At 60.2% G+C, this 11,212-nt stretch overlaps 1 protein-coding gene across 1 annotated transcript; it reads left to right on the forward strand.

The window, feature by feature from the left end:
• The first annotated feature begins 4,834 nt into the window (after window positions 1-4,834).
• TPPP3 (tubulin polymerization promoting protein family member 3) lies at window positions 4,835-8,675 on the forward strand. The gene is made up of 4 exons (XM_032122019.1): window positions 4,835-4,942; window positions 6,092-6,283; window positions 7,372-7,525; window positions 7,762-8,675. The coding sequence occupies exons 2-4, from the start codon at window positions 6,096-6,098 to the stop codon at window positions 7,948-7,950; spliced, it is 531 nt and encodes a 176-aa protein (XP_031977910.1). The 5' UTR covers window positions 4,835-4,942; window positions 6,092-6,095; the 3' UTR covers window positions 7,951-8,675.
• Window positions 8,676-11,212: the final 2,537 nt, after the last annotated feature.

Genomic DNA, 11,212 nt, shown 5'->3' on the forward strand with positions numbered 1-11,212 from the left:
TAGTTTCCTCTTTTCTTTTGCAGCCATTCCTGGCTCTGCCCAGCTGATGATCCCCAGGCTGTTTGGTTCGCTTCTCCCCAAGCCTCTGGAGTCCCAGAAGGGCTCAGCACTGTAACTGGTGTGGGGGTGACAGCAGTCCCCTCTCCACAGGGCCTTTTGGGTGTTAGATGAGAGTGTCTTCCCTGAGGAGTAGGGATCAGACCACCTTCTCCCTGAGCTGTGTAACCCAGCCTGGTTTTTGTGCTGGAGCAGGGTGAGCACCAGAGGGAGGAGGCCCAGCCAGCTCTGCACTGTGCTGCAGAAAGGCTGCTGTGCTCTTTGGGCTGAGGGGAACTGGGTTTCCTGGGCTGTCAGATGTCCAGGGAAAGAAAGGTCACACATGTCCTGAGGTGCCACATTTCGGGCTCAAGATGGGAGGGAAGGGGATGTCCTACAGTTTTCTGGGACATGACCCTCTCTCCAGGAGCCTGGGGCTCACCCCGAGGTTCAGTGTTTAGTCCTCCTCCCTTCCCAGGCTGTGCTCACCTGCCCCCTGTCCTACTAAGAACAGCCTGCAAGCCTCAGATTCCCCTGTCACACACAGAGATGCCCAGCTGAGAATGGTCTCTGCCCCCAGAGCCCCCAACAACCAGTGCAGAGCCCCATAAGCTGCTGGGATGTACTGGTTCTTCCCAGCCCTGCAGGATTCTCTGCAAGGTGTGGGAGCCTACCCTTTTTGTTGGAGGCCAACAGGATGCCCTGGGGACCCTGGGCAGGGACATCCTTCTGCTGCCTTCAGCTGGAACATTTGCTCCACTCTGCTGAATAACTCAAGGCTGCCAAACATGCTAACCTGTGTCCGTGCGTTGGAGCAGCTGGGTGCTGAGCCAAGAGCCAGGCTCTGGCAGGACGGGCTCCCAGCACTGCCAGTGTTGGACTCTGATCTCCAAAAGCTCACGGGCAGCAGGAGGGTTGTGTGTGCCACATGGTGATTGAAATGGGCTGGGCTTTATGTCTTTGCCACAACCACATCAAAGGAACACTGCTGAAGATGCACAGTGGGCACCCAAGAGTGAAAATGGTGAGGTTGAGATGGTTTTAGGTCCTGGACTCTCCTTCCCAACCTTGCTTTTGTCCTCTTGGGCCTTAAATGATGCTACCCTGCAGGCTCAAGTGCAAATGGCATTTCTGCTGCTCTGCCTGAGGAAGGTCCACAGCAGACCTGTGGCAGTAAGCCGAAGGAATGAGTCCCATTAGGGTGCTGCTGCAGAGTCCAGCATGTGGGCAGAGCTGTCCTGGGCTCAGCACCAGAGGGTTGCAGTGACCACAAGCTGCAGCCCAAGACCATAAGAGAGCTGGGTTAAGGTCCTGACAGCAGAAGTCCTGATGCCTTCAGCTCAGCATTGCTGCAGACACATTGAAGTCTGACATCCTCAAGCCCCTTCACCAGCACTAAATAAAAGGTTTTTGCCAGGGTGTGAACTCTCCCATGAGCTGGAGGCAGTGCCCTGGACCAGCTGTTTCCACCACAAGACACTGTGGCTTTCTATTAGAAAGAAGCAATGATTTTCAGGATGACAGCTTTCCACAGTCCTCTGAAATCATGTCATAGTTCCTGGCCACTGTCTGGCAGCTGTGCCAGGCCCCGCAGTGCCTGCTCCAAGCCTCCGCCTTGGCATGGGATGCACGTCGTGCCTACTTTCATCCTTGGGCCTGGCTCAAGTTTCTTTGTTTCCTCTTTGAAGTCAAGGGGACCTTCCTTTGGGAAATGATTTTGTGTGAGTCTGTTCCTGCGCTGCTTTTGACACGTCCTGAGAGCATCTCAGTGAGCTGCCTTGAGTTGCAGGGTGGGGAAAAGGAAGTTCCTGCCAGAGGATGGAGCTTCTCCCCCCTTCCTGTGCCCGGTGCCGTGCATGGCACGACCGCAGCCCGTGCTCGGTGGCACACCCGGCACGGACACAGCACACCCCGGTCCCCGATCGCTCAGCAGCCACAGCTAAGCCCCGCTAATGCCTTGTGGACACGCTGTTGCTGGGGCGACCGTGTACATATTGCACAATCTCCGAAACACTTCCCTCTGTTTGTAGCAACTCGCGCTAGAGAAGCGGCGTTCCCGCATAACCTCATCCCACCCCAGACGCGGCCGAGCCAGCGACTCATTCCTGAAACGGGATGACTCCCGGGAGGCTGCGGTGCCCAGCCTCGGGGGAAGCGAGGGGCGAAGAGGATGAGCGTGAGCACAGAGGGTGCTCTGAAGTTGTGCTTGTGCCCTCCTGCAAGCTCTGAGCTGCACCGTGAGCGGTCACAGCACTCCGGACTCTGTGTGAGGGGCACAGCCCCGGGAGGAACCAGCCCAGCAGCCGAAGCTGCACCTCGGGGATGCAGCTGTGTGTGGGCCTCGGTGTGTCTGGGGTGAGCGCTGGAGTGTTCGGCTCATTTAGGTCCCTGGGGCAGGAGATAGCCTGGGAACATCCTGACCTTGATTAGAAGGGAAAGGTCCCCGGCGAGCTGGGCCATGTGCATGCTCCTCCGCCACATCACAGGACCTGTGCAGCCTCCTTCTCAACTCCTGCCCGTCCCGTGGGCTCCGGACCAAGTCACAGCCCCCTCCCGGGCTTCCTTTTCCGGGCTGCGTGAGGAACAGCGGGAGCCGGCCAAGGACCATGCTCCATCCCAACAGGTCTGTCATGGTGACAACAAACGCACAACAAACCCCAGCCCTTAGGAACCGAAACCTGACCTGCTCAACCCGACCCCGTGGGCAACTCACCAGCCATGGCTCAGCGCTCCCCTTACCTGGCTCTCCCCGTGTGCCATCGCTTGGCTCTTTGGGCTCTGCAGCCCAAGGATCAGCTGGAGCTCCTACAGGAGAGCTGCCGACATGCCCAGCTCCTCCTCCACCTGCTACCGGCTCAGAGGAGCCGGGCTCCCACGCTGCCCACCGCTGCCAAGTTCTGCTGGATGCTCCAGCAGACATTACCTGGCTCCTCTCCGGAGCTGTCAGCTGGAAGCAGAGCCAAAGACACCTGCTTTGGTGGGGAGCTGCAGCGCAAGCTAAGGATAAGGCTTCATCAAGACTTAACCACCTTCCTTTGTGTGGCAACCCCCAGTTACTCCCTCGTCCTTAAACCAGAGAGAAGTTTACAGGTCTTCTCCACCTTCTGCAGGTGGGATGGCACCCCTGGGTCCTTGCTGGCCTGCACAGAGGCTGGTTTAAATTCCCACTTCACAGTCAGGCACTGTCACCTCTGAGCCCTGCACTTTGGGAGCTGCTTTCATACTGTATGAGGAGCAGGAAGAATGTGCGATCAGGAGAGTCCTCCTGGTGGCACCTCTTCCATGCAGCTCCCAGGCTCTCTGGCCATGTGTGAGCTCTACCAGGACAAACTGGAGAGAGGAAAGACACTTCTTGGAGAGATCTGCCTGGACTCTGGCATCAGATGAGCCTCCACACTTGCCCTTCCCACCCTAGACTCTCCCCTCCAGGATATCCTTGCCACCCTGCCTCTGTCTGAGCTGTGAAAGAGCAGCTCCTGTGGAGCTCCCGATGGAGGGGCCACAGGGCTGGTTTGGGGGCATAACAAAGTGGGGTCCTTCATGTGTCTGACCATCTGGGGCTACCCAAAGTGGCCAGGTGCTGTGACACACCTCCGGCCTCTGGCACCAGCCCTGGCACTCACCTCTGAAGTGGGAGGTAAAGTTAATGATCTCAAACACCCAGAACCGGCTGGTGGTTACCTCTGGAGGTCTCCAGACCTTCCTCCAAGAGAGAATCAGTGTGAGTGGGTTGCTCATGGCTTTGTCCAGTCAAGAACTGGCAACAGTGTCCCAGGAGAGAACAGGTGCCCCTCAGCAAAGAGGGGGAGGTTGTTGCTGGGGCTGTGCCCCACAGCAAAAGGCTCTGGGTGCATGAGCAGAACTGATGCCCTGTAACAGCTCAGCCATGGGGACACCTGTGTCTGTCCTTAACCTGCAGCTTCTCTGCACAGGGACCAGGGCAGACAGACCCCAGGCTGCCAAAGACTTTGAGCTACTTCCTGGTTCCCAAAGCTGCTGATTTTCCCGCAGGACCCCCAAGGCAGCAGCAAACCCCACACTGTGTGTCCTGGCTATGCACAGCTCCTGCTGATGCTGCAGCTGATCATCCACAATGCCCAGAGCACTGGGATCAAAGCGGGCTGTGGGCAAACAGCTGAGGTGGGGCAGTGAGTAAAGGATGTGGGTTGCGTTGGAGCTCCATGACAACCACAATATTTGGGTACTGCCTCAGCTCGCAGCACCCACTGGGAGCTCTGCATGTGGTCATGCTCCAGCCTGCCAGGGTGGGCAGTGCTGGTATGTGGCTGCTCCAAGGGTGTCTCACTGGGCCACAGGTGCTCGCCACAGTCCCTGACACACCAGAATGGTTGGCAGTGTCTCCTCAGGCGGGGCAGTGGCCTTGGTCCATGGTGTCACCCACCAAAGGAAGGTTGCTCTATGGAGGGGCACGGTGGCTGTGTGGGGCCGGGGAAGGAGCTGTAGGGCAAAGCACAGCAGCGCTGCCAGGGGCCATCTGTGCTGAGCGGGTGGTGGAGAGACCTCGCGGGTTTATGGTGGGGCCTCGGGGGGTGCTAAAGGGACAACGTGGGACAACGCTGGGGCTTTGTAGGGTGATGAAGAGACCTTGTGAGGTGTAGGAAAGACCTGGTCAGGTGCCCGTAGGGTTTCGTGAGGAAGCAGAGAGGCTTCATGGGGTGGTGGAGGGTGTCCCAGAGGTGGTCCGGGTCCGCTGCCCGGGCTCCGTCTCCCCGCCCCGAGGGCGCTCCCGCCGTGCCGCGGCCCGGGGGAGGCGGGCGGGGGCGGCCCGGCCCCTCCCGTCGCCATGGCGGAGCCTTAAACAGGCGGCGGCGGCCGCCCCCGCCCGCCTCAGAGCGCGGCGCCGGGAGGTGAGCGAGTGACCGGGCGGTAACTGAGTGGCCCGGAGGTGAGTGACCAAGGGACCGGGACGCCCCGCACTCGCGGCCCCTCCGGTGCCCGTCCCGGGGCCACTTCACGGGGAGGGGGGAGCTGGGGGGGAGGGTGAGCGGGGGTCGTCGCTGCCCCGGCATCCCCCAGGCGCCGGCAGGGACCTCCCGGCCGGGCGGGGAGAGCCCTGGCGGGCGCTGCGGGGCCGTGCGGGCCGGGGCGGCGGGAGCCGCGGGAGTGCGAGGCGGGGAGGCGACCGGCGGCATCCCCGCCCCGCCGCGCCTCCTTAGCGACGGTCGCCGGGCAACGCCCATCCTCCCTAGCGACGGACTTAGGGACCACTCCCCGGCCCTCGCCGAGGCTCCGGGGGCCCATCCCGGCCTCTCTCACCCGGGCACCCACCGGGCAAGGTACCCGCCCTGCACCTCGGGGTGCCGGAGACCCCCTTGAGTACTGGAGCTCCGCCGGGTACAGCCTCACCCAGTCCTTCCCGGCCGAGATGCTGTGGGTGCTCGGCGCGTGGTGAGGGATGCTGAGCCGCCAGGGCGAGGCTGGCGAGGCGACGGCAGGAGAGGAGTGGGGATGGGGCGGCAGCAACAGTGCCACCATTGGGTGCAGAGACCTGTTGGCAACTTGCAGGGCATTGCGCTTGGCCCAGCTCTGGGGGCAGGTCACAGGGCTGAGGTGCTGCCAGCTTCACACAGAGGGATGGAGGCAGGGGAGAGGTGGGGCTGAAGGCAGGCGGTGGTGCTGGTTCTCCTGATCTGAGAGCGGGAGGAAGGCGGACGCATTGCGTCATTCCCGGAGAGTACTCCCGAGGGGACAGGCTGATGCACTCACTCCCCGCCAGCCCCGGAGCTGACAGCCTCGCTGCTGACAGCTCTCGACCAGGAGCCTCCGTTCCCCAAGACACGTTCTTGGCTTTCGGCCTTGGGGCTCATCCGACGCTGCCATCAGCCCTCACCGCATGCCCACAGGCACTGCCAACGCCCCGATCCTGCTGCAGAGCCTCCACCCTCGCCGGCCTTCCTTCTCCTCCTCCTTCTCCGCCTCCTCCTCCTCCTCCTCCTCCTCCTGCCCTCGAAGGCCTGCGAGCAGCCTGCTGAGCTCTGCCGTGCAGCCAGCAGGAGCCTGGGTGGTGATAGGCCCATCTGCCCCTGTCCCGCAGCGCCATGGCTGGGAACGCTGAGATGGCATCCCTGGAAGAGAGCTTCCGCAAATTCGCCATCTACGGCGACACCAAAGCGACGGGGCAGGAGATGAATGGGAAGAACTGGGCTAAGCTGTGCAAAGACTGCAAAGTCACCGATGGCAAAAGCGTCACCAGCACCGATGTGGATATTGTCTTCTCCAAGGTGAAGTAAGTGACTTGGATTTTCAGGGCCTCCAGCCTCCTGGAGGGTGGGGATGCCTTTGCAGTATGGGCAGGGTGGCGGTGCCTGGGTGTGGGGGTCCCCACAGAGCTGTGCTACCCCAGCTGTGTCCGCAGGCTGTCCATCCTATTTGTCATAGATCTGTGGGTGCTGTTTGTGGTGTCCCACCTTCAGCTGGGACATGTGGTTGCTTCTGCAAGACCTAATAATAAATTAACCCAAGGTTGGGGGTGGGAGGCTCAGATTTGGTGCAGAGATTTTGCCCCTGCTCCCACTCCAGGCATTGGGGTGGGCCTGGTTGGCTCTGCCAGGTTCCCATCGCTCAAGAAGGTGCCACAGGAAGCAGAGGGTGCTCAGGGTTGTCCCATGTGATGTGCCCCTTCCCTGAGCCTGGCCAACCAATGCCCAAGCTTGAGGAGGACTCTGGTCCATGGAGGTCACAGGGGCAGCTTGAAGGGCTAAAAGGCACCCAGAACTGCTTTTAGGGTCCCTGGGGACACAATGACACTTCATGCTCCACACGAAGGTGCAGGAACAAGGATGGGTGGAGAACCTGCTTCCTACTCATGCTCTATCCAGATATTCCCTTGTTCCTGGGTTGGGTCAGGATGAGCTGAGCACCAGGAGGTTTTTGGGGTGCAGCAGGGCAGGTTGCTGTGCTGCCCCAGAGATGAGGATCAGGAGCTCAGGGGAGAGATGCTCTGTGCACGTCCTTCCAAATTTGACTGGAGGATTGATGCCTGCCAGGGGAGAGAGGGTGCTGGGCAGCCCAGGCAGGCTGGGAGCAGTGGGAATGGGTGCAGTCCCCTCCTGACACCAGGACCAAGTCCTAGATCACTTCCATGCATCCTGGTTTTTGCTAACAGGGACTTCAGCAGCATGTGGCTGAAAAGCTCCTGGAGCTCAGCATCAGCTGCGCCCAGCCAAACCCATTTAGCTGTAGCTGAATTTCAGAAGTGGGTGAGGGGTCCGAGGGTAGTGTAGGACAAAGGCAGGGTCTCTCTGATGCAGCTCATCCCATCTGGGGGCATGACCCAAAGACGTGCTGGTGGCAGCCTGAGTTTTGTGCTTGCAGAGGGAAAACAGCTCGTGTTATCAACTACGAGGAGTTCAAGAAGGCGCTGGAGGAGCTGGCCCCCAAGAGGTTTAAGGACAAGAGCAAAGAGGAGGCGTATGAAGCCATCTGCCAGCTGGTGGCAGGGAAGGAGCCCATTAACGTGGGCGTCACGGTGAGCGAGGAGCCCCTCAGCTGCTGGGAGTAGGAGTGGTGGTCAGGAGGGAGAATGGAGCTCTGCCCACAGTGTAAATGCTTTCTAGGAGACCCCATGGCCCTGGGTGGGTGGGGGGCCCTGGGGGTTGCACGGGGCACGAGGGGCACAGCAGGGTCTCCGGTGGGTGTCAGGAGCTTGTGTGGGAAGGGGATGGAGCATCTTCTTGACTGCCATGTCCTATCTCCCCACTGCAGAAAGCCAAGACCGTGGGAGCCGTGGAGAGGCTGACCGACACCTCCAAGTACACGGGCTCCCACAAGGAGCGCTTCGACGAGAGCGGCAAGGGCAAGGGCAAGAGCGGGCGGGAGAACATCGTGGACACCAGCGGCTACGTCAGTGCCTACAAGAACGCGGGCACCTACGATGCCAAAGTCAAAAAGTAGGGACGGGTGCCCGTGGCGCCACCGCCCCGGTCCCTGCGCGCCGGCCGTGGGCTCGGTGCACTGCCCTGGGACGTGCCCGCGTGAGGTGGGGCCCGGGAGGCTGCGCTGGGGCCAGCCCCAGGCTGGCGGGGTGTCGGCCGCCCAGCGCTGGGGGGACTGCGGGAGTCGCCGGGCCGCGGGCTCTGCCCCAGCGCTGCGTCCGTCCCACCCTGTGCTCTGATCCCCCCGCCCCTCCTGCGTCCCCCGTGCTGTCACCCCCAGCCCCACACCGTACTAACAGCGCTGCTCCTCAGGGCTGCCCCGCCCCGCCGGCACCCAGACCTTCCCTACCTCAGCCCCGGCTTTCGGGGCACCCTCCCTTGTCCCACCGGGGACCGCAGCCTGTCCTCCCCTCACCTCCCGGGGACCTGCCTTAAGCCCGCACCAGTTACACCACAGCCGCCTCCTTCCTTCCCCACCAATGCCCTCACCTCGCGGCTGCCTGCCTTTGCCGCTTGCCCCGCCCCGCGGGAGGCTCAGACCCTGCTGTTTGTGCCGGAGCTGCCGGGATGCTCCTGGCCCAGCCCCACGATGCACCCCAGGAGAACTTGGTCTTGCCTGGCCATCGGCAAAGGTCTCCGACCTGAATCCCCGTGGCCTCCTGCTGCCTCCGTGAAGCCCAAACCAAAGGATGCTGCAGACCCACGCTGTAACCCGGCTCTGCAATAAACCCCGTCCGCACTGACGCTCCGGTCTGGTTGTGTTCATGGACCGAGCAGCCGGAGCCCCTCTGGCCGCTCGCTCGGCCGGACAGAGGGGAGCTCGGCCGGCCACGCTGCCCCAGGGCAGCTGTGCCGGGGACTTGGCCCTGGCCACCGAGGATTTTGGCAGCTCCTGGCTGGCCCCGAGTTGCCTGAGCAACCGCAGGCACACAAACACGAGCGCCTGGCTCCCACTCCTGCTCTGTTTGCAACCAAACACACGAGCTCCTGGTAACGATCCCTGGGAACAGGCTGGGCTCCAGAATGGGACGGCAGCTCCGGGATGGGATGGTCACTCCGGTGGGTGCATGAAACTGGGTGTAGGCGCTGTGACCCCGATCCCAGGCATGGGCTGAGCCTGCTGCAGTGCTGCTGGGGTGGCAGTGCCAGGATTTGCAGCTGCATATCCACCTCCAGGGTCATCCATTCGGAGCCAGGCTCCCTAAATAACCCACAGGGATTATTTCCAGGTGCCTCAGCTGTGGCGCTGACACTGTTCAGGCTGTGAGGGATGTGCCAGGGGCACACACGTGGCTTGGACAGACTCACTCACTGCCAAGGCACAGCACTGCACGTCTGCATCCCAGACACCTGCTTTGGAGGACACAGGAGAAGGAAGAGGTTGTCTTCTTCTGGGCTGGATTGAGCCCCATCCCCAGTGAGGGTCTACCAGTGTATGCTGGAGTGAGGGCTGGTAGAAATTAGCTCTCCTTTCTCCTTTGAACAGGTCAGAGGGAGTTTGTGGCTGTCTACCCCTAAATGCTCTTTCTGAGCATCCAATGTTCCTCCAAAAAATTGTTGCTTATGAAGGGAGAAGGGGGGGACTTTAACCCTTTGCTGACTCCATTGCCCAGCTGCACAAATGCGGTGCAGAATTCCCAGGGCCAGGCTGCCCTGCATGCCTCGAGGTCTGTGAAGGTGACAGCCCTGTTCTTGGAGGCTTGGCAAAGGAAAAATATTTTGGGAAGAGGTGAGCAGGTCAGGCCCCACAGGACTCATCCCCTGGCTGTGTGTGGCCTTGGTCGGGACCTGGTTGTGGAGCACAGGAGCTCCAATGTGGGGACAGCTCTGAAGGGGAGTTTCAGGTGTTGATGAGTTTTTGATATGTGGAAATTAAGACTGGGAATCATAGAATCCTGAAATTATTTGGGTTGGAAGGTACCTTAAAGACAATCTCATTGCAATCTTCATGCCGTGAGCAGGGATACCTTCCACTAGACCAGGTGGCTCCAAGCCCTATCCAACCTGGCTGTGAATATTTCCAAGGAATGGGGTATCCACACCTTCTCTGGCCAGCCTGTGCCAGGGCCTCACCACCCTGCTGCTGAGGTGATGCCACTGCTGCTCCGGTGATGGATCATCCAAGGCAGGGACTGCGGGATCTCCCAGGACAGCCAGCTCTGCTGAGCCTCCCCGTCAGCTGATCTCTCCCTGCTCTGAATCCCGAGCAGAAGCCACTTCTTCACAGCCCGTGAAGCCACAGCACAGATCAGGTAACAGCTCACAGCCCTCACAGCTCCCACGTGCTGCCACCCCCCCATAAAGGTGCTCTCCACCCACTCTTCAAGTCCTTCACTGTGTTCTCCACAGCTTCCATGGAATTTCTCCCCTCCAGCCTTCTTGGTTCTCAAGGAGCCAGCTCCAGTGCTCCGTGTGTTCCCAGCATGGGAAAGGCATCTCAGTCCTGCCAAAGCAGCCCCAGGAGAATTGGTGCCAGTAAAGACTGACTGGATCTGTTGGCTGCAAAATGCCCCAGGATCAGCCTAAAAAAAATCACGTCCTCTGAAGTGATGGGACCAGCTTTCTGGGAAAAGCAAGATACTGATCTGAGTCTTCACCAAAAAGGGGAATCTTACTAAATACCAGTGTAGAAATATTCTGAGAGTTGTTGGCTGTGTGTGCATGTCCAAGGCTCCCCTGTTCATCCTTGCAGGAGGGTCTGAATGCCCTTTAGAAACAGCATCTGCAGTACTGAGGCTGTGACCTGCAGTACAGATACATCACACAGTCAAATCCACAGGTAAGTGCAAGGAACATGGCCTTTAAACACCAGTCTTTCTGAGCAGTGTGGGCAGGAAAGCAGAGGTTCCTGGAGTGGTTGGCAGTGGAGCACAGGACGGATGAGGAGAGGCTGAGTTGGAGTTCTCAGCCCTTGAGAAGACCAAAACCTGAAGGAACTTCCACAGGACCAGCAGCTCCAGCTCTTTCCCCAGTGAAGCCTGAAGAGGTGCCACAGGCTGCTGAGGCAGCGGAGACCTGGAGGCATCAATTGCAGATCTACTCTGTGTGACGAGAAGCGACACTGCCCAAACCAGAGGGCCTGCAGCCATTTCCCTGTGCTAATGACCTTCCTCTAGCCAAGAATCTGCTCTGAGCCTGGCTCCACGCCAGCCCAAGACAGACACTCTGCAGCCAGCCTGCAATTCCCTGGAAGCAGAGGAGCCAGCAGGAGGAAGGTGTGAAGGTGTCTCAGCCAGTGTTTGTGTTGTGTGCATTGATCCAAGCTCCAGACATGAAGAGTT

The sequence above is a fragment of the Corvus moneduloides genome, chromosome 12 (genome assembly GCF_009650955.1).
Source record: "Corvus moneduloides isolate bCorMon1 chromosome 12, bCorMon1.pri, whole genome shotgun sequence".
Classification (NCBI taxonomy): Eukaryota; Metazoa; Chordata; class Aves; order Passeriformes; family Corvidae; genus Corvus; species Corvus moneduloides.